At 42.1% G+C, this 27,509-nt stretch overlaps 2 protein-coding genes across 3 annotated transcripts in view; both read right to left on the minus strand.

Annotated features, from left to right (window-relative positions):
* Window positions 1-7,438: 7,438 nt before the first annotated feature.
* Window positions 7,439-13,897, minus strand: ATP5MG (ATP synthase membrane subunit g). The gene is made up of 3 exons (XM_040631171.1): window positions 13,698-13,897; window positions 8,898-9,058; window positions 7,439-7,641 (listed from the first exon to the last, which is right to left on the minus strand). The coding sequence occupies exons 1-3, from the start codon at window positions 13,747-13,749 to the stop codon at window positions 7,543-7,545; spliced, it is 312 nt and encodes a 103-aa protein (XP_040487105.1). The 5' UTR covers window positions 13,750-13,897; the 3' UTR covers window positions 7,439-7,542.
* Window positions 13,898-16,103: 2,206 nt separating this feature from the next.
* UBE4A (ubiquitination factor E4A) overlaps window positions 16,104-27,509 on the minus strand; it is a 35,302-nt gene continuing 23,896 nt past the window's right edge. For both annotated transcript variants that reach the window (XM_008690011.2, XM_008690012.2), the window contains exons 16-20: window positions 25,899-26,073; window positions 22,505-22,685; window positions 21,918-22,065; window positions 20,341-20,498; window positions 16,104-19,162 (exon numbers count right to left, since the gene is read on the minus strand). In XM_008690011.2, the coding sequence (XP_008688233.2) occupies window positions 19,033-19,162; window positions 20,341-20,498; window positions 21,918-22,065; window positions 22,505-22,685; window positions 25,899-26,073 (792 nt within the window). In that variant the 3' untranslated portion in view covers window positions 16,104-19,032. The remainder of the gene's footprint in view (window positions 19,163-20,340; window positions 20,499-21,917; window positions 22,066-22,504; window positions 22,686-25,898; window positions 26,074-27,509) is intronic.

Genomic DNA, 27,509 nt, shown 5'->3' on the forward strand with positions numbered 1-27,509 from the left:
AAATTTGAATAGACTTCTCCAAGTGGAACAGGGGTGTGCCAGGTAGACAGAGCCAGGATGAAGGCCGAGGGAGCAGCGGTTTATAAAGGGACGGAATCACTAAAGGGCAGGGTATTCATCACATCTGTACTGAGCGACTTCTATGGGCTTGGAGCTTGGAATAGATCAGTGAACAAAACAGATTTTTTAAAAAAGATTTTATTTATTTGTCAGAGAGAGGGCACAAGCAGGGGGCACGGCAGGCAGAGGGAGAGGAAGAAGCAGACTCTCCGATGAGCAGGGAGCCCGATGTGGGACTCGATCCCAGGACCCTGGGATCATGACCTGAGCTGAAGGCAGACGCTTCACCGACTGAGCCACCCAGGCATCCCCAAAAACAGATTTTTTAAACATTTCTGCCTTTGGGGGCCTTGCATTTATTTTAGTAAGGTAAAACAATTAAACTATAAGCATAATACATTAGATAGAATGTTAGAAGTTGATTTTGGGAAATTTGGGGGGGAAAAGCAGAAAAAGAAGTATTTGGAGAGAGGTTTCTCAGAATCGCAGTTAGGGTGGTTGGGAAAGCCCGCAGTGAAAACCCTGAATGAAGGGCAGGACCAGCTCTTGGGGATACGTCAGGGAGGAGCATTTCAGGCCTAGGGAGCAGCCAGTGCTGAGGCAGGCGGGTTTGAAGAAGAGCATGGAGACCCATGAAGGGGAGGAGAAAGGTAGGGGAAGAGCGCAGGAAGGTGAGGTTAGACCCAAATTAGAAAGCCAGATCTTGGCAGGCCTTGTAGTCTGCTGTGAGGATTTTTAGCTTTGAATTTGAGTAAGGTGAGAACCACTGAAGGGTTCTGAGCAGAGGACTGACATGGTCTGACTTAACATTTTGATGGGATCGCTCTGGCATGAAGAATAGACTGTAGACAGGCAAGCTGGGAAGCAGAAGGCCCTTTAAGAGATCATTCTAGCAATCCTGGTGAGAGATGGTAGTGCCTTGGTGTTAGCAGGGGAGGTGGTAAAAAAAAAAAGGGTCAGATTCTGGATATATTTTGAAGGTAGAACCAACAAGACTTCTTGATGGATTGATAGAGAATATGAGAACAGGAGTCAAGGATGACTCCAAAGGTTTTTAGCTTGAGCAACTGGAAGGATGGAGTTGCCAACAGCTGAGAGGGAGAAAACTGTGGGACGGGTTTCTGGTGGGAGTGGGGAAGAAAATCAACAGCTCAATTTTGGACATGTTGAGTCTGAGATGTCTATTAAAGAAGTGCAGGGGGGTTGCCCAGGGGGCTCAGTTGGTGAAGCGTCTGCCTTAGGTTCAGGTCACGCTCCCAGAGTTCTGGGATCGAGTCCCCATCGGGCTCCCTGCTCAGTGGGGAGTCTGCTTCTCCCTCTGCCCTTCCCCCCCTGCTCATGCTCTCTCACTCTCAAATAAATAAATAAAATCTTAAAAAAAAAAGAAGAAGTGCAGGTTGTGGAGATATCAAAGGGGCAGTTGCATATATGTTTAGAGTTCAGGGGAGAGGTAGGAACTAGAGAGAAATCTGAGAGTCATCAGCGCATAGATGTTATTTAAAACCACGAGGCTGGATGAGATCACCCGTGGAATGAATACAGATAGAGGAAGGACTGAGCCTTATCTCTGATATTCCAAAGATAGGAAGCCAGAGAAAGGAGGAACCAGAACAGGCGTCTGAGGAGTGCAAAATGTAAGGAAGAAGGAAGGCCACAGGAAAGCTCTGGAAGTCGAGTGTGTCATAGAGCGCATCCAGCAGGAAGAGATATTCAGGGGAGTCAAATACTGCTGAAAAGTTCACATGAAATGAGGATTGAGAATGGACTCCTGCATTCCATGTGTCAGGAGAGCTGGGCCAGTGAAGTGGTGGGAACGAGGACCTGACAGCAGGGGGTTCAAGAGAGAACAGGAATTGGAGACAGTGAGTGAGTATGGGTAACTTTTTAAATTTTATTTTATTTTTATTAGTTTTTAAAGAGATTTTATTTATTTATTTGAGAGAGAGAGAGAGAGAATCCCAAGTAGACAGTGCTGAGTGAGGGGCCTGACTTGGGGCTCCATCTCACAACCCTGAGATCACAACCTGAGCCAAACGAGTTGGACACTTAACCAACCACCAGCCAGGTACCCCGAGTCTTGGTAACTTTTGAGGTGTTTTGCTGCAAAAGGGAGCTGGTTTAGTAAAAGATGGGCTAGATAATAGCATGTATATACACTCATAGGAACGATAGAGTAGGGAAGAAAATTAATGATGTAGGAAAGGGGAGAAATCATGGCATAAAGACATTGAGTGGAGGGAATGTCTTTAAAAAGGAGAATGAAGGGGGACTGGCTGGCTCAGTCCGTGGAGCATGCGAGTCGTGATCTTGGAGTTGTGAGTTCAAGCCTCACATGGGGTGTAGAGATAACTTGAAAATAAAATCTTTAAAGCGTAGAGATTACTTGAAAATAAAATCTTTAAATAAATAAATTAATTTTAAAAAAAGGAGCATGAACAACCCAGTATAGGCAAGATGGAGTATATGCATGAGTGCGGATAGTGGTGAGTAGATGATGTTGTGGGAGTCAACGGGAGTTCTCCAATTGCTTCAATTTTCTTAGTAAAGTAGGAGGAAAGGTCATCTGTTGACAGAAATAATTATGGCTCAAAGAAATAAAGTATGCTTGTCAGGTAGTATGAAATGCTTTCTTAAGGCTCTGAAAAGGAATTTATATTATTTCAGTGAGACTAGCCAACTTGGTGTTCTCCAGCTACACAGGTGCAAGTGCAGAGCACACAGACTTAGCTGAGGTGTGGCTTTTGGCAAATGAGCACAACAAAGTGAGTGAGAGGCAAGGATGCTGGGGGTATATTCACGAGAGTGATCGTGACTGACCATGGAATATAGTAAGTCGGGTAAGGAAAGAAAGGAAGACATCAGGATGGTGAGGGAGATGGTAGCATCCATTTATTGATGGTCACAGTGACTCCAAACTACTATGTTAGAGGAAATGGGCTGGCAAGATACAGGCAGGCAGAGAGGGATGCATGAAATTCAAGCTGTGGAGTGGTTGAAAAGACTGCTAATGACTTGGGAATGAGTGCCCAAGGAAGGTGAAAGATCCAATCAATGGACTTTAACAGGAGCCGAGAGGCTAGTTTGTTGGTTCATTCATGTCAGTGGTTTTCAAACTTGGGCATGTGTCAGAATCACATGGAGAACCAGTTAAAACATAGGTTGCTAGATCCTACCCCGGAGTTTCTAGGTCTGAGTCTGAGAATTTTCATTTCTAAGTTTCCTGGTGATATTGCTGCTGCTGTGGTCCAGGGACCACACTTTGAAAACTACTGATCCACGTGAATGTTGAAGTTGCCAATTATTAAGATGTAAGCAGTTTTGTAGTGACAGTGAGCCAGGAGAAAAAAAATTGTCAAGAAATAAAGAATGGGGGCGCCTGGGTGGCTCAGTCGGTTAAGCGTCTGCCTTTGGCTCAGGCCACGGTACTGGGGTTCTAGGATCGCGTCCCACATCGGGCTCCCTGCTCAGTGTGGAGCCTGCTTCTCCCTCTGCCTACTGCTCCCCCTGCTTGTGCTCTCCCTCTCTCTCTGACAAATAAATAAAATCTTAATAAAGGGAGGGAAGGAGGGGAGGAGGAAAGGAGGGAGGGAGGGAAGGAGGAAAGGAAGAATGGCTGCGGGCGCCTGGGTGGCTCAGTCAGTTTAGTGTCAAACACTTGGTTTTGGCTTTGGTCATGATCTCTTGGGTCGTGGGATGGAGCCTCAAGTCGAGCTCCGTGCTCAGTGGGGAGTCTGCTTGAAGATTCTCTCCCTCTGCCGCAACCCCCACCCACTGCTTATGCATGCTCTCTCAAATAAATAAAATCTTAAAAAAAAAGAAAGAATGGTTTGGTGACTGATAAACCGCAACAATCAGGGATAGCAGGTACGTAATACGATCAGATTTAAAGCTGGCTTTTATGGGGACTGTTTGGAAATTGTGCGGCTGAAGCAAAGGCTGGTAGCAGCATGAGATTAAGGCAAGGCTGCAGGCAGATCATCAAGGGTCTTCCATGGCAATATTTTCGTAGTAGGAGGTAGGTAGGTCAGTGTGAGTTCCCTGCTAAGGGAACATCTGGAGGAACTACTACTGTAGTTATCTTGGGTGATCACAACTGGACCAATGCATTTCTGGTGGGAATAAAAACTATACTACTTAGGAAATAATTCTCACAAAGTTAGGTATCACTTCAGATTAGGTAGGATGACATCGGATGGGGCACTAAAGCTGAAGTAGCCCGGTAGTAGGGCCAAAGAGGCCTGAGAAGAGACGGAACATTAATATAGAATGGAACTCTGAAAGTGCAACACAGGGTCTGCCAGGTGGTCAGGCCTAAAGTCAGGGGATAGAATACAACATGGGGTCATTCATTACCTGGGCCCAATTTGGGGTGCCACTTACTACTCGGGATCCTAGCCAAATCATTTAATGTTTCTGCTGCTTAATTCCTGTTAGATGGGTGTCATTTAAGCTACGTACCTCAGGGGAAAGTCGAGGGCGAAGTGAGATAATCAGTGCAAGTGCTTTGAAGATGTGAAGTGCTGTACAAATATGAAATATGGAGAAAGTAACTTGCATTGAGCTATCCTCAGAAATCAGGGTAGAAGAAACTTAGGTATATAAGAAAGGAGTGGAAAAGAAAGGAGAAACTGTTATCCAAGGAGAGTGTGTAGTGTATAGAACAAAGAATTAAGTTGCAATAGGGGACAGTTTCACATTCAATGTGATCTTAAAATGAAAGCCTCATCAAAGGCTCTAATATTTATTTATTTTTAAAAGATTTTATGTATTTGAGAGAGAAAGAGCCAGTTCAAGCAGGGGGATCAGCAGAGGGAGAAGCAGGCTCCCTGCTGAGCAGAGAGCTCTATGTGGGGCTCGATCCCAGGACCCTGGGATCATCACCTGAAGGCTCTGATATTTATTGACATGTATGTGGAAAAACGTTTTACAGAGTGGTTTCCTGAGAAATCCTACCTTCAGACCATAGTCACTGACATACATGTGTAATTGGCTTGAACTTGAGCAGCTGTCATCTCCCCTCTTCTCTGATGCCTTGTGCTAAGAATGTCTGGGCTCCTACCTACTGAGCAAAGTGGTTGGCCACCTGTGCTCTTAGATACACCCCATGCAGGTTTCTGTCCTGGCTGCTGTTACCTGGAATTGAAAACGCCCGCTGCTGTTAGACCAGACAAATGGAGGGCAGAAATTGTGCCTTGTCAAAATCCTTCGATGGTTTTCCACACACTGGCCTTAAGATAGCCTGATCCTTGGTATGGCATAAAAGGCACTTCATGATCTGGTCCCCATTCTCTGATCTTACATCGCTACTTCTACCTGGAGATTCAGTCACGTGTACGTTTTTTCACAACCTCCAATGTGCGGGATTTTTTCTGACTTGATAGCTTTTTTTTTTTTTATTAAAGATTTTATTTATTTGAGAGCAAGAGAGCACAAGCAGGGCTGTATCATGACCTGAGCCAAAGGCAGGCACTTCACCGACTGAGCCACCCAGGCGCCACCCTGACTTAATAGCCTCCACAAAGGCTGTTCTACCTGCCCAGTATACCATGCCCCATTCTTGGCTGCCTCTTACTCTTCTGGTTTACTTTTGATATGGGTTCCTCTGACAGCCTCCCTTGAACCCCTTCTCAAGTCTGGGTTACACTCTTTCAAGCATACCTTCCACTTCCCTCATTATAGCACTTCTCACGTTGTTGTAACTGCATGCTTAATTACGTGTCTCACCAGACCAAACACTGAAACAGGTAACAGTCTTCACGAACGTCTCTACTATTAGGATAGTGCCTGGACTTAGGAGGCACACAATGAATACCTGAGGGATGCTGAAGTGGCCATTGGCAGACACTTGGCACCCACAAATTCAGTGAAAGCCAGCCTCAACAGTTCTTTACTAGGAGACAAGACATTTGGGGTTCAGGAGGGCAAAAGGCAACTGGCTAGTGAGGTGAAGGTGCCACTTCAAGGAGCCCACTGCTGTTTTAGCCTAAGAAAATACTGTATGTGCACCGTTAGCCACCACACACTGGAGGTGTGCTGGATGGCAGAGGAGGAAGTTGCAGTGAAGTGAGCAGTAAATGTTTATTTTGAGGACCTTCTGGGGGTGACCAGATGGTTACAAAAAAAAAAAAAAATACATGTTATGAATCAACGAGGCCTTGTAGGTTATTAGTGCTAGCTGATCTCATACCTTTAATTTTTTTTTGTTAATTTTAATACTCACTGTATGAAATGGAAAAACTCCTAAAGATCACCATGACTGTAGCAGTCAGTAATTTTCAGTCTTTTGCTGTGCATACTTGACGTTACCAGATGCCTTTTGAAGGGGCAGTTTCAGTTTTGACCACCTGTGATTACTGTGAGCCGCAGTAAGCAAGCAGTAAGGCATGACTGCATTTCAGAAGAGCAGCAGCCTCTGTGGAGACACTCCCGCTGATCACTCAGGAAAACTGCCCTGGACTAAGCTAGCGGTTTTCCAAGTGCAGTGGATAAATTTGGGACTGACTGGATAAATGTTCAATACCACTAAAGGATTAATACCGCACTGTGAGCCATGATGCTTTTCCAATACGCAGTTAGCTTCTGGCTCTCATTAGCTGGTAATGCATGTTTTGCAATGGCTGCAGGAGTTACGATGGATTTAGAAATGTACCAATAAACCATTCAAAGATGGTAAAATCCCCAGAAAAGCCAATGAATGATTAAGTCTCTCCTATATCCTCAATAAAACAGCTCAAGAAGACGGACAACAAGCATTTCTATTATTTCAGGACATAATGTACTATTTAGAACCATGGAGGATGCTAAATTTAAAACTATTTAAATATCCATAGGGTATTTTTTTGTAAAGATAGGTTCTAAAAATCATAACTGATTAATGACATGACACACATCAAAATTATATTTAAAAAGGAGGTGGTGGCTCTCAGTAGCAGCTGTGTCCTTGTGTCAAAGATGGTATAAAGATACTTAGAATACCACCACCAAATATTCTGCACTTGTAAATGCAGGTGTTATCAAAAAGGTCTATCTCTGATTCTAGCAAAGAGAAACCATCCAAATCTTATTCTTTATATTACGGACATGACTTCACTATTGCACTTTGGCATGTGGTATTACTGTTTTCCCTACTGTACCAAGTCCTCGTTTTCCCAAGACCTTTCCCCTGACTATTCTGGAAATAAAAGAAATTTATCATATATTTCAAACCTTCAAATTAGAATGTTATCCTCATAAATGTATTTACCAGGTTGGTATATTCACATGTATCCTTTCCAATTTTAAGCTAAGCAAAAGACATGCCCTTAGAGCAAGACAATCCATCTTATCATCAAAAGAAACTGTGATCCTTCCATGTCGTGTCTGATAGAGAAAACACTGATTTTGATACATTAGCTTCTTTTATTCAAATACCAGTCTGGTCACACATGGTCCAAGAACACTCAAATAATAAGCCACATATAAACAGATGTTAAAGATTGGTCTTCAAACATTATAGCCAATGAGGCCACGCTTGCCTATGATCTCGCCGACATAAAACCACATCCACACCTCGGTGGCCACCAAACCATTCAGCAGAGCTTCCTGAAAAAAGCAGCACAAATTTTAATGTACATTTTTTTCCTTATGTATTTAAAAGTATTCTTCTCCAGGATTGAGTAACAGAGAATATAAGGATGCTATTCATTTAGAGAGCAGTGTTAGCCAAAGTCAAGATTTACTGATGTTAACTTTGTTCAACTGCTGAGAACACTTGAACTTTCAATTATGTAAGGTAAGTAGTCCAGAGCTTATAAATTCTTTCAAAGCATTCTTTAAAGACCTGAACTGACTTAACCCTTTCATTATTAGTTTATGAGACACTTTATGAGCCCTAAAACAACCCACATCCTGGAAACAGCTGACACATTTAGACAGGGCACTCATATGAAAGGATGGCTATAGGGAGGTAAGTCTCTGAATAGACATTTCTGTCTGGCCAAAGAGAATTTGTTGAGAGATGAAGAGCTCTGTCTTCCCCTTTATTCATGTATTATTTGGTTTAACTCTTTCAGAGTATTCAGTAATGACTCAGCTTCACAGATCCATGTTTTATTGCCCTGAGAGAAAAAGCAACGTCGCATGCAAGTGCGGCTACAGATCTGGAAACTCTAGCTGACAAGTACTCCCCCAACAAAACTGGGCCTTTCCTTTTAGCACCTGGATGTGAATTTTAATTTTCCCCTTCAAACTACACCAGAAATACTGGAGGTCTGAAAAATAACTATATTTTCCAGGATGCAGATTCTCAAGTCAGCAGTAATTTAGTTATTTTAGGCTTTCTGTATCCTCTGTTTGGCTCAAGCAAGCAAACATAAAATCTAAGTTCCAATTCTTACAATCTTTAGATTTTATTTTAATGCAATTCAATAACCCTTCATATTACATGATATGCTTGCTAGGTTTTGGTATTTTTATTTTAGTCCAAGAGATCTTTTGGCTAAACTGGAAGTATTTCCAGCCTACAGATGAAAAAAAGTATAGAATCAGCAAAGTAAGCCATCCTATTTTAGTACACTTACCAAAATAGGAGAGGAAAAAAAAGTTGCCCAGTAAAAATGCCCCTTTCTTTGTTTTAAGCCTAATAGGAAATGAAGACACAAAATAGCTGAATTATTTCAACCCAGATGACAAAATTAGAAAGGTAAATATCTTTCTCAGCAGTCAAGAAACAGATTATCTCTCATTATGTAGATTTCAGCCTCACTGGAAAATACATATATTAATCAAAACAATCAGAAAAATCCCAAGGGAAGACATTTTCTGTTATGCACATACGTTTCCATTTAGCCCATAGTTACCTTAACTGTGAGCTGTTTGAAGCTACCAGTTTGAGCACTCTTGACTATTTTTTTCAAGCTCTGAATAGCTGTAGGGATCTCAGCAGGGGTTGGAGGAACCAGCTCAACCTTGGCATAGTGCCAAAATGTGGCCAATCGAGGCTTCGAGTAAGTCACAGCAGCTGGAAAACAAAACAAAACAAAACAAAAAACCAGGATGAACTCACTAGAGACCGAAAGAAGCAGATGTGTGGGCTGGACACAAATATTTATTCATGCATCACATTCATTCACTGCTTGTACCAAATGTGCACCCGGTGTGAAAAGTCAAAGCTGCTCCCTGGTAACAAGAGGCTTTTAAAGATGCAGAACACCTGTGTCACAGGGAAGTTCAATCAGGCAGGAAGCTATAAGCACATTCAATTATGTCAGGACTTCATTAGTGGCCAGCTAGTACTGTTATTTCGTTTATGAATGGCAAATCTAGTTAACTGTAAAGTTACAAGAAGTTGGATTCAGAAGCAAGAGAACAGACACAATGTAACCATATTTTCTTGGTAGAAAGAGCAGAAGATTTGGAGGGAAAAAGTGCATAAGGGGAGGTAAGGAGCTACACGGAACGGCATCCTTAAGATTAAAACTTGTCACAATGTTGGCTACAAATCCAGATGGAATTACACCAATTAGGGCCCATTTCTGGTATCCTCATCAATATGTGAATTAAATCTTTCTTCAACAAAAGCCCAGCTGCTCCTCCTTCAAAACAACACAAGTAATAAAAATAAAACCTACATGTATTGTTCAGAGCAGCCAAACTCAAATCTATTACTATGAAATTCCTCAAGGTAGTTACTATTTAAGAGAAAAAAAAAATCTTAATAACCAGGGTAGATGTAAGACTATGGCAGTGATTTCAGCAAGAGAAAGAAATTTTATTATTTTTTTTTAATTTTTAAAGATTTTATTTATTTATTTGACAGCAAGAGAGCACAAGCAGGGAGAGCAGCAGAGGGAGAAACAGGCTCCCTGCTGAGCAAGGAGCCAGATGTGGGACTCGATCCCAGGACCCTGGGATCATGACCTAAGCCAAAGGCAGATGCTTAACTGACTGAGCCACCCAGCATCCCGAGAAAAGCATTTTATAAAAAAAGTTACATGACAAACGTAATAAAAACAGCACACTTGCATGAACATCCATGAACTGTCTACTGTTCAAAGATGGGGAGGGCACCTGGGTGGCTTATGAGGCTAAGCGTCTGCCTTCAGCTCAGGTTATGATCCCAGAGTTCTGGGATCCCGCACTGGGCTCCCTGCTCAGTAGGGAGTCTGCTTCTCCCTCTGCACACACCCCCCCCATGCTTGTGTGCACACTCTCTCTCTCTGAAGTAAATAAATAAAATCTTAACCCCCCCCAAAAAAAAACACAACAAAGATGGATTATCCAAGGTTCTTGGTACTTTTCCTATTATTAGCTTCCTGGATTTGGCTATTTCACTACTCTTAGAATTACTATCTGCACCATCCTTTGTGCTTAAGGCCACGGTTAAATCCAAGCAGACACAAGGCTCTCACGGATAGTTATCTACATAGAACTGACAGTGCCTGTAAGCTGGGGCTATCACAGAGTACAAAATCTTGTGTGATTGTCTGTAAAATTATCTTCAACACTTTCACCCTTAAAAAAAAATCAGTACACTGTACACACTGTACTTTATTTGGTAAATTTGTTTCTCAGGGAGTACATATTAAAAAGTTTGAAACTGCTTTACATATATACAAGGGATGGATAAAACATAAGTAAATGAATGGTGGATGACGGGAGCCAGGTTTCTCACTGCAGGAGAGGAAAGTTACAAATAGGCAAGAAAAGAAGAATAAATCCCATGGTACTGGATTAGAGTTGGAGACATTCTATGAACTCATGTGTAGTTTAATATATCTACAGACGGACAGATACAGAAACAACCATGTATATGCATATATTACACATGGGTTACTATACACACACACCCTTAAGAGGGCCTAGAAGCAATGATATTCTAGCAGTCTAGCAGCAAGAAAGACACTCAGTGCCTAGATCTTGGTTTCAAAGTACCATTGTCCAACAAAAGAAACTAGGGCTCCTTGGAGAAATGGCTGATTCTAAGGCTGGGGCAGGGAAAATGTAACATGAGTTTGAAGGATTTTGTAGTACAAGAAAGGGGGTAAGTCAATGGGACAGAGGTGCCAACCTGAAAGAGTTCTCAATGGTCAAGGCTGCAACAATTTGAACAAAGTAACATGCTACTGGAGGTAAGAAGTAGGAAATAAATGTACGTGAGTCCATACAATACATGACTGAATAAACAAACAGGGAAGAACAAATCTTTCTCACAGAATTCCATTTAATTATATGTAAATACTCCTTCCTACAGGAGATGGAATCCCTGCTGTTGGCAGCTGCTCCCTGCCCCCTCAACACATGCGACGGACTAGACCTAGTTACTTGCTTCTGGAGAACAGATTATGCGAAGGGAAAACAACAGTAACTTTACAGTGAGAAACCTAGCAACATTACCATAACCAAATGATGAAAGCTAATTTCACCAGTGATGTTATATGGGTATCACGTAATCCTGATATGTGATTATAGCACTTCACTTTTGTGGTATTCTTTCTCAAAACCCATAGCTCCAGACTAATTACAAGAAAAACACCAGACAAATCCGAATTGGAGAACATCTTTATAGGATACCTAGATAGGTATCTGCATAGATACCTTAAAAACTGTCAAGGTCGTGGAAAGTAAGAAAAACTGTCATTAGTGTTACACATCAGAGGAAACTAGGGAGATTAACAACTCAATACAATGTGGAACCTGGATAGGCTCTTGGAACAGAAGGAGATAAATGGAAAGAAGACTGGTAAAATACCAATAACGTCTCAAGTTTAGTAAAAAGGAAAAAAAAATTACTCTGACTTTTCTGGGGAAGTCTGATGATAAACTTATTTCTGTTAGCTTTTTTGTGCCCCCAGGGGAATTAACAGATGCAGCCATTAATTTTTTTAAAAAGTAAACCCTTTCTCTCTGTATATATAAAACAACAACAACAACAAAACTCTGCTGAACATGGGGCTCGAAATCATGATCCAGAGATCAAGAGTCATGCTCTACAGACTGAGCCAGCCAGGTGCTCCTATAGTCAGTAAATTTTTTTTTTTTTTAAAGATTTATTTGACAGTGATCGAGAGAGCATACGCAGAGGGAGCAACAGGCAGAGGGAGAAGGAGAAGCACGCTTCCCGCTGAGCAAGGAGACCAATGCAGGACTCCATCCCACGACCCTGGGATCATGACCTGACTGAGCCACCCAGGCGTCCGTTAGTAATCTTTTAAAAAAGAGTTTATCAACGTGGAGCTTGAACCCACAACCCAAGATCAAGAGTTGCAGTCTCCACTGACTGAGCTAGCCAGGTGCCCCAATTTTTTATTAGATACTTAACATTCACATTTAATACACTGAGTTATGTTACAAAGCAAAATATATTTCACATTTAACAGTCTGGCCCTAGCTGAGTTCTCCATTCTGAGTACTTTTGGAAGAATAACAGTTTCTTTTAATTACTCACAACAATGTAGGAAAGAGTTTGTTTCTTAATAAAATTTTCTTTTGGTATTGTCTTCTTTTTGGATTAACTAAAATTAGTTTGCAATCCCACCACCTGAAAGACATGAAAGCCATGTTCTGGAAAATAAATCCACCTGAAACTTAATGTGTAAATTAGTCGACTGTGGGGTTGTGTAGGAGAGACTCAAGCATTATTGTATTTGGGACTGTGAGGCCTTCAATAACTCACTGGCTGCTGATGCGAGCAAAGGAAGGAGAAGATGAATAAGAAACCAATCAGTAAAACAGGTTCAAAAATATTACATGTATTTAGAAAATTCTTTTCCATTCCCATTTCAGAATCAAATTTGAGTGAAAGCTATGTAGAGATCTGTGCTTCAACCGCTCACCAGAATATAGCACATCCAGCGAACGCGCTTCCCTCAGTTTACTTCATCCCATTTTGGAAATAAAATGGAGTAGCTTGCTACCCAGCAGCCGACTGCAATATTTCCTGACAGAAAAGGCTACGACTCAGGGCTGTGACTATTCAGGGTTATTCTGAAGTACAACGGTCTGCTAGTTAAGACTTCGGTTTTTTTTCAAGCTGAAAAGCTCCATGAATATTAAACCAGGATGCTAAAGATTACTGTTTACACACCTCCCTCTGTTTGTGGGAGCAGGGATACTCGTCCACAAAGTCCAATTCCACCAAAAATTTCCATTATATTAAAGAACCATTTCATAATGTGGCCAGGACAGCAGGCAAAGTCAACGTTCAAAAGCACACCTATCCCTAAAAACGTATGCAGACTTCCAGATACCCCATTTGAGAACCAGACAACCTAATGCGGCCGAATTGAAGGGACTTTCACTTGCCTCTCCCGTCCTTTCCCCTCGACCTGCCGCAGGGCCATACCCTCCATATTCCCACTTCTCGACATCGAAGGGGGCGTCTTGGCGGCAGTGGCGGGCGACTCCAGCCTTCCCGCACACCCCTTCCCTCCTTCCCTCCTTCCCTGTCGCGGTTAGAATCCCGAACTTCTAGGACGTACAGAGAACCCAAGCTGCAGGCCAGGCGGGAGGAAAGGCTAGAGAAGAGTCGCAGACCGGCCCCTGCTCCCTTCCCCCTCCAACCCGGCCGTCCCGCCCCGGCTCCTGCGGGGCCTCGAGGTACCACTGGCCGCGTCTTCCTCTCAGGCCCCCCCGCCCCGGCAGTCCGCCGCCGGGCTCACCGTTCACCAGCGCCGGGGCCTTTTCCGCGAGATTACGGACAAACTGGGCCATGGTTCCAGGCTGGAAGATCCGTCGCCCCCGACGGCCGGTGAATGTCACCCCCCGGAAGGACCCGCCGTAGGACCCCCGTTCCGCTTCCAAGGTCAGGCCTCCTCTTTCCGCGCCGGTCCAAGGTATTTAGGTGTCCTGTTATCTTTCCGGAATCTAGCTGGCCGAATTAGTCTCTTCAGTCGCCGAAGAGAAAGTGGAGATGAAAAGGTGAGGTCAGAGAACACAGGGAGAGCGGTGGGCTTCCGCGAAGGAGCAGGCATCTCTTGGGGCAGCCGCTCACGGAGGCCCGGAAGGCCGGCGAGCGGAGGACGGGCGCATGCGCTCTGGGCCTCCCGTGCTGGCCGCGGCGCGGACCCGCCCCGTTCTGCGTCAGGTGTTATCGGCAGTTTTCCGAGAGAACGTGGGAAGTTAGGACTGGAAAGCAGCTCTAAAGTTTTCCTAGGCCAGGACGGTCGTCTTGTAAAGGCAGACAGGGTCCTCGGCCAAACATGGAAAGTGATGGGCAGAGAAGGCGCCACATAACCTGTCATCTGATCGGGTCCTTTGCCTTTTCTTTAGCTGATCTTTCTTAATCCCGACCTCCCCCGTATCGTGTATCGGGATCGGAGTCCGGGAACTGGTTCCACTAATTCCCCAGTCAGTCGCAAGGAACTACGCAGATGGGAGCAACAAAACATTTACTGAGGGCCTCCAGCATGCCAGGCATTTTGGAAGTTAAAGTAAGCATGTGTGTTAGGCAGTGTCCCCATTTAAGACTGGGATTGATAAACGGCCACATAGCTAGTGAGTGGCAAAATTGGGATCTGAAAAGGTTGCTGTGTAAACAGGGATGGGGCGTATGGGATTAGGAGTGGTGGTGATCTGAAAGATTTCCAGAGAAGATTGATGTATAACAGAACAGCTCTATACTACAGGGTTGAAACTTTAATATGACTGGAAGAGGAGATATATGTAGAGAAGTGGCATTTGCTGTGAAGAACATAATTGTAAGTAATGTACCCTGTGGGGCGCCTGGGTGGGTCAGTCCATTAAGCGTTTGCCTCCGGCTCAGGTCATGATCCCAGGGTCCTGGGATGGAGCCCCACGTTGGCCTCTCTGCTCAGCAGGGAGCCTGCTTCTCCCTTTCCCTCTGCCTGCCGCTCGCCCTACTTGTTGTCTCTCTCCCTGCCAAATGGATAAAATCTTTAAAAAAAAAATGTATCCTGGAGAAGCCTGAGCAAATCTGACTGATGGGTGGAAAGGAAAATTAGAGGTGATACCAAGGAACCAAGAGCATCATTTCAATGGAATGATTCCACTGCCAAGCTGACTCCAATTTGACTACAGAAGTCAAATTAAGGCTGGGAAAGTTAATTTACCAATATGGAAATATTAGCTACAGCACTTTCAGAAAATTAGGGTAGAAGCCAGAGTATGTCTATCTATAAAGTAATGCGAGTCAGAAAACCAAGTAAGGGGGCGCTCGTGTGGCTCAGTCCTTAAGCATCTGACTCATTTTCACCTCAGGGTTGTGACAGGAGCCCAGCATTGGGCTCTGCACTGGGCTCGGCCTTGGGGTGGAGCCTGCTTAAGATTCTTTCCTTCTCCTTCTGCGGGCCCCCTCCCCTGTAAAATAAAACCAAATAAGGCTATGGAAATTAAGGTAGAGACTGAAGATAGAGAAGGGGGATTGATAAAATATCTGAAGAGACAAAAAGATTGGGGGGGTTAGCTTTGGAACTGTGGGGCCTTTTCACAGATGGGATGATGGGAGAGAAGTTTGAAAGTGGAAAATCTGAAATTCCTATCTTTCCAGTAAAGTGGAAGGCAAGATCTTCAGTGAAGGCTAAGTGGGAGGGTGGGAAAGATCGGTGAAAAAAGGTTAAAGTTTGGATTGGTGTTGAATTTCCGGACACATAGAAGGGTTGTTGGGCACTGTTAGCAACCACTGATTTGTGGTCACAGCACTCTAAAGATTGTGTCATTTTTCTCCAACAGTGGTCTGTAGCTTGGATACTGGGAGAGAGAGGAATGACTGGGTCAGTTTAGACTGAGGTCTTACAGGGCAGGAGTAGAGAAACTAGGGGCAAGACAGGGAATGTGATAGTGAATGATTAAAATGAAGGACCTGGGGTTTAGGCCAGATAAAGAAAAGTGAAGCCAGAAGTGAACTGATGAGGAAGAAACATGCCCTAAGACTCCTCTGGATAACTCCAGGGTCCAGAAGCCTGGTAAGGGAGGTTAGCTCAGCTGGGTGACCCACATCTGATACCACCCTGAAGAGAAGTGAAGGTCAGAGTCCTCTAAAATTTCAGAGGGATTTCTGAAACTGCCACTAGCTTTTCATACTGTAAGGAAGGAAGTGATAACACAGGTTGTAAGTCAGGTGTTCCTTTATTAAATACAAGCTTTGAACAAACCCCCAGGCAAGTTTGACAAGAAGTAACCTTCCTGGAATGTTTCAAAATACAGTTATGTTGATCAAATTTTATTTCAATCAACCTTTTTGTCGTTTTATTTTTTATTTTTTTTGTCTAGGTTTTTCTGTGTAGCAGTTAGAGCATGTGCATGATTTCCTCACATGACGTCGACAGTGCAGCATCAGCCACTCTGGCTTGTAAAGGCACCCAGCAGACTTATGCTCTGGGCAATGGCTGCTTAGCAACCAGCATCAAATAAAGTAATGAAGCTTTTGTAGACTGTGATACCAAATAGCAACTGGCACCTTCACCTGCACCATTAAAAAACCTTCAATGTTTCTTTGTTTTTACATATCCATTACAAACTATATTAAAAAAAAAACACAACAAACCAAGATTGCTTGATAAAACCTACTTAAATAATTTTCCAAGTTTAGTTATTACCCTCTTGGTAAGCAATACCAGAGCTGATAAAGAGGCTTCATTTTCCTATCATACTCTAGCAAAGCCAACACATAAAACTAGGTATATAAGAAAGTCTGCTCTAATAGATTGAGAGCGGTTTCTGAGTTCCAGATAACAAAACCTCTCTTTAAGCTTCCAAGCGCATATACACACCATGGCGTACACCAAGACGATTAATTTTTTAGTCTCATTTTTGGGATGTTCTTAAATTATTTCAAAGAAAGAAAGGCACAGAGGACACTTGGTTTCCTTACCAACAGTGGCCTTAAGCTATACACTTGCCTTTGTAATGAGTTTAAAGATACTCAGCAGCATTAATGGTGCCATAGCCATTCATAAAAAGTTTCAGGAAAAGAACTAAAAAAAAAAAAAAAAAAAAAAAAAAAAGCTTGCCAGAAAAGGCTTACAATCTGAAGACCACAGAAGTAGAATACAGACACAGATACAAGAGGCAGCATAGAGGTTGTTAGCTAGAAAGCTGCTGGGAACAGCTGCCTTCTGAGGTTTTGTGCCCATTTTTCCTCCAATTTTCTCCTATAAAACTCTGGTCTTTTCCCCACTTTTTTAAAAAATGAAAACATCCCATAAGATTGGGTTTGGAAGTTAACTGCGAGTAGAAGAAGCTTATTTTATACACAGTTCATTCTCAGAGAAGTAAAGGAGGATAATAAATATGAAATGAAGCTCATTTTAAGAAAATAAACAAATCCTGTTAACCCAAGCCTTAAAGGCTCAGGTTGCACACTGAATTAATATCTTACATTCTGCCATTTCCAAGAGTCCTAGACTCTTTTTCCCATTTAAAAGCACAGCAGTAGGCAACATCTACTTTATACCTAGTGTGGGATGCCCTCTGATGTGAGGTTTTCCAAGTGATGCCATCAAAAGCACACTGAGGACTGCTTATAGCAACTCGTGTTGGAATATCCTAAAACTACCATCTTACTTGAAAGAGGCCATGGTTAAAAATGAAACAGTGACCCCTGTTTCTAGATCAAATCACTTCTCTTGTCACTTATGATATCTTCAGGCTTACAGAGATAGTGACATAGTCCATAGGAGAACGTGCCTCACTTAGCATGTTAAGCTGTGCAACTGAGTAGGGAGCGTAAGCTCAACTTGCAGAAGTGGGGCCCATCCGCCTACTAACTACATGGGGCTATGTGGATATTTAAAACGGCTGTGGACAAGGTTGTGCTCAAATTCTAACTTTGTTAACTGATGACCTAAGGCTGAATTAGAAGCAGCTCTTGGAAGTTAGGTCACAAGCCCAAACAAACATTTAACTATATACATGTTATAGTCTCAGAATTTTGTCTAGAGTAAGTGTGTCAGTAAATATGGCCACCCACTGCATACATCTTACCGTGGAAGAGACAATATAAAGTGGTACTCAGTTTACATTAGACCAATATAAAAATGCACATGGTGTCTATATATACTGAAATACACGGTTGATAATAATGTCTTAAAATGACATCTTTCATGGTTACAATATTTGTTCCCTAACTTTTCCACTCAAGCCTACTCCTTGTAACAAGATTTCCAAAAGATAAAGAGGGCCTAACAGCCTCCTTTTTTCTTTCACCTCAGAATTTTCTAAATAAGGTATCAAAAATTCATGTTTGTCCTACCAATCCTCCTAAAAATATTATGGGGCTAAGTTTTTTGTGGTGATGATAGCCCCAGGGGAGAGTGTCTGTCCTCCACTGGATCTTTGAGGGATGAGTTAATGCAAAATTAAGAATTACCGACAGAAACTGCATGATTCCTTTTTGAAAATCTCATCTATTCTATTCAAAAGCCTACTCAAACATCAAGGTATCTGCTTGTGTGTGAAAGGTTATTCTGTAATATAGCAGAACTGTAACAAGAAAAGGGCTGACATCCGGGTCATGAAGACCAGTAAATACCTCGATGACACAGGACTTTCTAATGGTGTCAGCTGTCACCGAAATATGTGACATATACTTAAAAGCTGGGCTCATCAAAGGTATTTGAGCAGTTCTTGACAGAGCAAAAGTAAGGTGGCAGGAAGTTTCAGTAGCTGAAGTTAATGTAACTTAAGGTAGGAAAAGGATGAAGAGTAGGAAGAGAGAACAAAGGGTACAAATGAGTGATCATTTCTAAACTTGGTGCTGCCATAATAAGCATAATTTCCTGCAAGCCAGGAGAGCACTGTAAAATTCTTCGGAATAAATCTAAATTGTCATAGTTTCAGCAAGAGCAGTTCTCTAATTTAGTTGGAAGGAAGGAAGGAAGGAAAGAAGGAAAGAAGGAAGGGAAAGAGAAAAAGAAAGGAAGAAAAAGAAAAGAAAGGAAAAAAAGGAAGGAACAGAACCAAAATGAGAGAAACCACAAACAATTGTTTATCTACATTCTGGGGTTGGTTGTTTTTGGTTTGTTTAGTTCACAGTATTTATTCAAGTTGCTCCTTTTGTTGTTGTTTCCTCTCTGCGAGCCACCGCTGGATTTTTTCTTTTAGTTCTGTGTTTGGCCGGATCTGGTCCATGGTGAGGGGACTACGGTTAAAGGGATCGGTTTGGTCACTGGGACAAAGAGAGAAAGGGAAAGGGGTTATTTCTGTAAGTTCTAACACCCAAAGCCCAAGCTAGAAAAGCGGGTGCATCTCCTTCTGAAACTGAAGCCAGACGCACTGAGTCAGGTGCTGACTTGAGGTTAGAAAGGAGACGAGAGAAAGAGTGATTCAGGAGGTTTCTGGGTTTTCTGCAGACTATTTAGCTACTTGGTCTCTATGCTCCTTAACAAACTTTATTTCCACACTGCTGTTCAGATGATACGTGATTCGAGTTTCCTAAGGCAGAGAGCCTGTACACTCACGTGAGCATACAGAGCTGCTGGTAGTTTCAGTGACAGGCTCTCGAAATAGTCTAAAGTGTGAAGGGATAAAGCCTTGTAGAGTGACACCTGATTCAGTCAGCTGAATACTACCCAAATAAATGGAGATTATGGCTTCCTGACAGGTCAGAAGGTTTATGATATACTTGAAGGGCTGATATATCTTCTGTCAGTATCCTGAGACCACAATAAAATACAAAGTTTCCTGACAGTTTAGAAAAGACAGATCACCATATGACAGCATTATGCGTATAGTGAATGCTTAATACCAAATACCACGAAGTAGAAAATCCCTTTTTGCAATGTTTAAAAAATAGTATTTCCTTAAATTTGGGTCAACTTATGGAACTTGATTTTAAATAGGAAGAGTTTCTCAGTACCCATTTCTACATAATGCAGTAGGCCCCGCCTCAGGTTCGACGGGACTCATGGCCACCGTGGCTGAGTACGACAGCAGCGGCAGAAGCTGGCTTAACCTATATGCGATGGCTACAGCGTAAAACCGACTTAAAACAAAACAAAGTTATCATTTCTATTTTTACAACTGAAATACAATTAAAACAAGTTCAAGTCAACTTATACTTCAGGTTGACATAATTTATAACATCTACGGATAGAAATTATTTCCTCAAGGAAGGAACAGGTAAGGGGTATAGGGCCAGCATTTCTCAACGGTGTGTCTTGTTTTGGATGTTTAAATCCTCAACAATCAAGTGATACGGCTCTACCGAAATGCCTCCTCAACTCATTAATAATCAACAATACGGAGCACCTTGTGGGTGGATAGTACTGTATTAGGAAACTGGGGAAAAAGGACAGCAAACACACACGTCTGTTGTCTTGAGGCTGCTCTTTGGGGCTGGCGTACCTGAGCAAATGCCTGGCAATGGTGGATCTATCCACAGTGACTCTGGAGGACGGCAGCACCACGGGGTCAGACATGAGTGTGCTCATGATGGGATCCAGGAACTCATCACAGGCATCTGCATAGGTCTCCTCCTCCTGTTGTTGAAGGTCTGCTAGGGACTAAGCACAAACACCTGGTCGCTAAGCTGAATTCACGAGCAGCTGAATTCAAAATATTCAGTGACTATAATCTTAAAAGGTCACTGAGGACCCTTTACAGCGACAATGACAATTCACAGCTTTATTTTCTAAACAAGCCAAGAAGGATATCATAAAAGCAAGTTTAGCGTTCAACCCCAACTCCCAAACCGAAGTTTGGCTCAGCTGCTGGCAGTCATGACTAGGGATGGGTTTAAGTGTTAACACAAAAAGAAACGCATCACATACGAGATCCTCCTGGCAGCAGTCCTACTGTAAATGTCATCACTGAAAAGGGGACGGTGGTAGGAGAGGTATTTGCAGAGTCACTCATGCAGTCAGTGTATGAAAAGCAGCTTCTGGTTTTAGGTACAAACAGGTATAGGAGGAGTTTAAAAGTAGCTTCAACATTTTGATCCCTTCATGACTCTAGTTCCTCAGGCACCCATCTGGCTAAGCTCTAGGAAAGATGGAGCCCAACTCAATAAAATAAGTAGTTCAATGAAGGGAACACGGATGTCAACAAGGAAGGTTTTCTATTAGAATCTGTGCCATGATTTTTCCTTCTTTGTAACTAATGGAGTTTCGTCAAACTCCAACCAAAGGGATTAGCTGAATATAAGACAGTATTTTCATCTATAAAATGTATGACTATCGGGGTGCCTGGGTGGCACAGCGGTTAAGCGTCTGCCTTCGGCTCAGGGCATGATCCCGGAGTTATGGGATCGAGCCCCACATCAGGCTCTTCCGCTATGAGCCTGCTTCTTTCTCTCCCACTCCCCCTGCTTGTGTTCCCTCTCTCGCTGGCTGTCTCTATCTCTGTCGAATAAATAAATAAAATTTAAAAAAAAAAAAAAATGTATGACTATTCCCATATAAGCCAACTACTAACTACAAATGTAATGGAGAAAATCTATACAAGTCAAATGACTAAAAACAACTGATCTTGAATCCTATTTGAAAAAGTTCTGTGTTAACAACAAAGATTTTCAAGTCTATTGATAACACTGTGTAGAAAAGTTTTCATAGAGTCTATAATAAAGTTTGTACATTCTTCTCTTCTAGTAGAAGCTTTTTAAGTCAATTTTCTGTTCTTCACTCTCATGTTGAAAAGAGATGAAGAACTTAGGGATAATATGATACGGTGGCATATGGAAATCTGTAACTACCGTATTGTATACCTGAAACTAACACTGTATGTTAACTAACTGGAATAAAAATAAAAACTTAAAAAAAGACCAAAGGCAGTTCCAGTTATTGGCTGACCAGGAAGAATCATGTTTATATTTTCTCAAGGCAATACCCTTTTTACTCCTTGAAATAGGGTAACCAGCAGAACAGTTGAGTCAACACCGTGATTACTACTGAATATGTTAGTAAACAAATCCTCCTCCCCCTCACCTTGATTCTCTCTGCTAAGTTGCTGAAAGCCACAATCATATTCCCGGGCTTATTGATTTTCTTCAGGACTCGGACTGTCTGTGCAAAGAGAGTTGGGGAATAGGAACGTCCATCCTTGGGCACCGTGGCACAGAAGTTCTCCTCGTCCCTGGAAGGACACCAGCAGAGAGAAACTGAGGATCAGAGGGCAGGTCAGTGAGGGAGAGAACAGCTGGGATGAGGAACAAGGTTCCCCAACACTCACATGCCATCAATGTTCTTTTGATATAGAAAGATTTCTTCTAATTTTTAGGAAGGAACCCTACCAAGTATCCTGTAACCTTAAAAGGAATACTGCTTTTCTAAAACACTGGTTACAATTAGTAAAGTTTATCTTTGTACAGAAAAAGGCAGAACACTGAAAATCCTAAACAGTGTCCCAAAGGTCAGACAGAATTTCATGATTAAAACCACATAAAATTCATCGACCAACTAGAAATGAACCATTTTTTTTTCTATTTCCACATAATTACCAGTCATTCCATTACCAAAACCCCAAATTAAAACATTAGAATTCCCTCTGCCTTGCCCAATTAAATCTTAGGTACCCAAGATTTAAGTAGATCGTGCAGATATCTGATACGAGCTGCTGAGGTTTGAAGTCAAATTCACTGAAGTCTTTGACTTTTAAGGCCCCCATCTTGGGGCCAACCAGGTGCTGCAGGAAGTAGTTCAACATGGAGATGATGCGCTCAGCCAGGAAAGGGTGCACAAAGAGTGATTTGATCTCTAGAAAAAAAGGCAGTCTGTGAAAACTCAATGCAGAAGCCATCTTTTACATATTATGTCTCAGAGTTTCACTTGGAGACCTCTGGGGAATATTTTAAAAATTATGTAAGTAATACATTTTCATTGCAGGAATATTAGAAAACATTGGTGAGCAAAAACAAAATATAAAACTACCACCCAGAAATAAACACTGTTAACATTTTCGAATACATCCTTCTAGCTTTTCTGTCCATATTTACAAACAAACACGTTTTTAAAACGATGATCATGTGTACATATTCTGTAACTTACTTTTTCATTAACTGTATCATAAACATCTCACCCTTTTGGTAAATTTATGTCCCTGTGTTGTCCAACATGGTAGACAGGCTGGCCCGACGTGTCTATTTAAATTAATTTAAAAATCCAGTTCCTCAGTCACAGTGACCTCACATCTCAAGTGTTCAATAGCTACACGTGGCTAGCATCTACAGTATGAGTCCAGATTTACAGAGCATTTCCATCAGAGAAAGTTCTGCAGGATAGCGATGACTTGCACTCTTTTTAGTGGCCACATAATTTTCCAGTGTGTGATTGCACCTGAAGTTATTTATCTTTATCGCTAAACATTATTTCTACTGCTAGACATTCTACTATAAACATTTCATATCTATTTATTAAAAAAAAAGATTTTATTTTAAGTAATCTCCACACCCAGTGTGGGGCTCAAACTCACAACCCTGAGGCCAAGAATCGCATGGGTCGCTGACTAAGCCAGCCAGGTGCCCCAGCATTTCACTTATTAACTTCATTGTGTACATAAGTTTGTAGACTTATTACGTCCTTACAATGAATTTGTAAGGAATTGCTAGGGCAAAGGACATAGACTCCAAAAATTAAAAAAATACATTAACACATGCCAGGTTTTAATAAGTTAGTTTTAGTTTTAGTCAGTCTATTGACTCCACTAGTGATGAGAGTTTAGTTCTTATTTCCTGCCCTTCTCCTCCAAATACAAATCCCAGTATATAATCAAATCTTTGGTTAGATAATTTAGTTTATGTCCTGAAGATTGTAAAAATATCATTCACGGCAGAGCCACAGTGTCCTAATGATTACATATATAAAGTAATATATATACTTAAAAAAAAAAAAGATTTATCTATTTGAGAGAAAGAGCCCAAGTGCTCGAGTGGGGGGAGTGGCAGAGGAAGAAACTCTTCAAGCTGACTCCCCACTGAGCACTGAACCCAACATGGGGTTAGATCCCATGACCCTGAAATCATGATCTGAGCTGAAACCAAGAGTTGGACGCTCAACTGACTGAGCCACCCAGGCGCCCCAGTAACATATATACTTTTTAATATAACTTTATAAAAATTTGTTTGCTTATTTTCAGAGTACCAGTCACTAAATCTAGTTTCTAAACTCTCCACCAGAAATGTAAAACTCTCGATAGGATCATTTCTAGCAGTTCTGTATTTTTTGGAAATTCTCCTTCTGGAAGCTCCCATCTGTCACTCCAATCTGGACTCCTTGCTCTATAAGCCTGCTGCGTGGTGGTCACACGAGCTCCTTTTACCACCATCCTGGACACTTCCTTTGTCTTTCTCTTATGGGATTCCACCTTCCTCCTCTGGATTTACTCTTTCACTCTGATGGAGTCTATCTTTTTGTAGCCTCTCAAACGGTATGTGGGAAGCAAATCCGATACCTTCACCCCTGAAAATGTCCTCACATTCACCCTCAAACAGAAATGACAGTGTGGCTGGCTATAGCATTCTGGGCTAAAAAACTATTTTCCACGAGGAGCTCCATGCTTCCAATGTCACTGTTGTGAAAATCAACATTTTACACTTAAACCACTGTACATCACCTGACTTTTCTCTGGGACCTTTTAGGATCTTCTCTTTACCTTGATTTCTGCAATGTCACAATGTCATCTTAGTGTGAGAATTTAAAAGGTCTGTGTGCTGGGCACACTATGGCCCTTTCAAGTTAGAGGCTTTTAGTTTTTGAGAATTTTTGGTATTATTTCTTTGATAATTTCCTCCATTCCATTTTTCTCTTTTGAGGCTTTCTGGATTGATCCTTTGTTTTCTTATCCTTTCCATTCTAATTTCCATCTCTTTTTATTTCTGCTCTACTTTCATGGAAGAGCTCCTAAATTTGATCTTCTAACCCTTCTACTGACAGGTAAAAATTACTTAAGTTGTATTTTCAATATCCAAGAGCTCTTTCTTGTTCTTTGAAAACACTTTTTATTGCCTCTTTGTTCTTGTCTTATGGATGCTATATCTTCTCTTATTCCTCTGAGATCATAAAGATTTTTTAAAAAGTTTTCATCCAGTATGTTTCACGTTGGAGTATTTCCTCAAATGTCTGGTGATCCTTGGTTATCATTTCATATATAATCGATATAAAATTATTAATGAAATATTTTACATTTTTAAAAAGTACTAAGTCTCGAGGTATTTTATACTTCTAGCACACCTCAACAATTCAGACTAGTCACATTTAAAATGCCTGATAGCCACATGTGGCAAGGGGCTACTGAACTGGATACCAACTGAACTGGTATAGCCAATACTGAATTGGATAGCCAATATATTTATATGGCTAACTTGTTCTCAGGAAAATATACCAACTTATGCTTTCTGGCAGCTGTGTGAGGGTGAACGTTTCCCATGTCAACAATGGGCATCTTCTTTTTTTAAAACAGGTTCCATGCCCAGTGTGGAGCCCAACTTGGAGCCTAACTCATGGATTGAACTCACGACCCTGAGATCAAAACCTGAGCTGCGTGATCAAGAGTTGGACGCCTAACTGATTGAGCCACCTCAATCAGCACCCCGGGCATCATCCAAGCTTCTCTAGTGATTCATTTCCCTCTCAGACTGTGCAGGATACTATCGCCAGAGTCTGAATTCTTTTTTTTTTTTTTTTTTAAAGATTTTATTTATTTATTTGACAGAGAGAGACAGCCAGCGAGAGAGGGAACACAAGCAGGGGGAGTGGGAGAGGAAGAAGCAGGCTCCCAGCGGAGGAGCCTGATGTGGGGCTAGATCCCAGAATGCCAGGATCATGCCCTGAGCCGAAGGCAGACGCCCAACAACTGAGCCACCCAGGCACCCCCAGAGTCTTGAATTCTTAATTTCAGCTGGGCTGATCCCTCAAATGAAGCAGATTTTGGCTACTGGATTTTTTGGGAACACAGTGCTTTTGTGTCCTTACCTGATGTCAGAAAGGCAAGGGTACCAATTGTTTCATTGGACATGATGTTATGGAAACGTGCCAGCTGTCCAAACATCTGTAGGCCAGCCTCCTTCTCTCGGCGGGCTTCTGGAGTCAGACTATCCCATTCACCTCGGTCTTTCTCAATCTGTTGAATCTTTATCTTGCTCAAATACTACAGAAACCAGAGGTAAAATATATCAGAGAAGAAAGTACAGTTGAAGGGAAGAGGATATTTAAGCAGTTCTTTTTATTTTTTTATTTTTAAAATTTATTTGAGAGAGCGTGAGAGCAGGTAGAGGGGCAGAGGGAGAAAGAATCTCAAGCAGACTCTGTGCTGAACGCAGAGCCTGATGGGGGGCTTGATCCCACCACCCTAAGATCACGACGTGAGATGAAATCAAGAATCGGACGCTCAACCAACTGAGCTACCCAGGCGCCCCTTAAGTGGTTCTATTTAAAATCTAGTGGTTTTTAAAAAATTTTTTAAGAAAAGATTTTATTTGTCCGGGAGAGAGAGTGTGCACACGCGCGAGCACACGCACAAGTAGAGGGAGTGGCAGGCAGAGGAAGAGGCAGGTTCCCTGCTGAGCAAGGAGCCTGATGTGGGACTCAATCCGGGACCCTGGGATCATGACCTGAGCCAAAGGCAGACAGACAGTTAATGGACTGAGCCACCCAGGCGTCCCTAAAATTTAGTTTAGTAACCCGGGAAAACCAAGGACTATGTAAGAAACATGAGACTTTATTTCTCAGCATAGGGCTGAAGCTCCATATAGATTTGTTTCAGCCTGGGTGCACTCTGGGTAGTTCCCACATGAGTATTATAGTCTCTGAAACAGAAAGGAGGATAAATAGTATCATGTCTGAAACCCAGGCAAAAATAAATAGGCTGAAGTGAAAAAAAAAAAAGGACAAATCCTTCTTAAAAAAAAAACAAAAACCCCCAAACCAAACAAACAACAACAATAACAAAAACCACCCAACAAAAAACAACAAAAAAACCCCACAAAAAAACAACCAAACCAAACCCCAAGCTGCCTATGAAAAAACAAAGCTCTATTAAATATGCAAGATGTCTGGAAGGAGAAGCATAAATATTAAAAACCGTCTACTTCTCATCATTCTTGCAGTCCTGTGACAATGCCATCTGGTGTCATTCTCTGTATCACAGAGCTCTTGCTTAGAAGGGTCTGTTTGTTACAGGACTTGTTCTTTTCTACAAAAACCTATCTAAAATCTAAAAGTATCGGATTGCGAAAAAAGCAGTAACTCTCCTCACAGATTAAATACAAGTTCCTGGGGGACTGCTGATCAATGTGGAGCTTGTGGCGCCCCAACAGGCCACCTTCACGACTTACCTGCTCATCTCCCTTTGGGCCACTGCCTTAGCTTTCTTACACCCATCACAGATGAGGGAAGCTTTTAATAGGAGCAAGCAGCAGCTCCATGAGGGATGCGTAAGGCTATGAAGCACTGAAGCTGCTGACAGGCACCCAGGGGCAGACTTTGGGAAACTCATGTTTCAAATGTAAAGATTTGGGAGGCTGTGGATAGGTGAAGAGTACTGGTGACCTGGCAATGTTTATATGAAAAAATAACCCAAACCAG

This window comes from Ursus maritimus, unplaced genomic scaffold (genome assembly GCF_017311325.1).
Source record: "Ursus maritimus isolate PB19 unplaced genomic scaffold, ASM1731132v1 scaffold_16, whole genome shotgun sequence".
In the NCBI taxonomy this organism is placed as follows: Eukaryota; Metazoa; Chordata; class Mammalia; order Carnivora; family Ursidae; genus Ursus; species Ursus maritimus.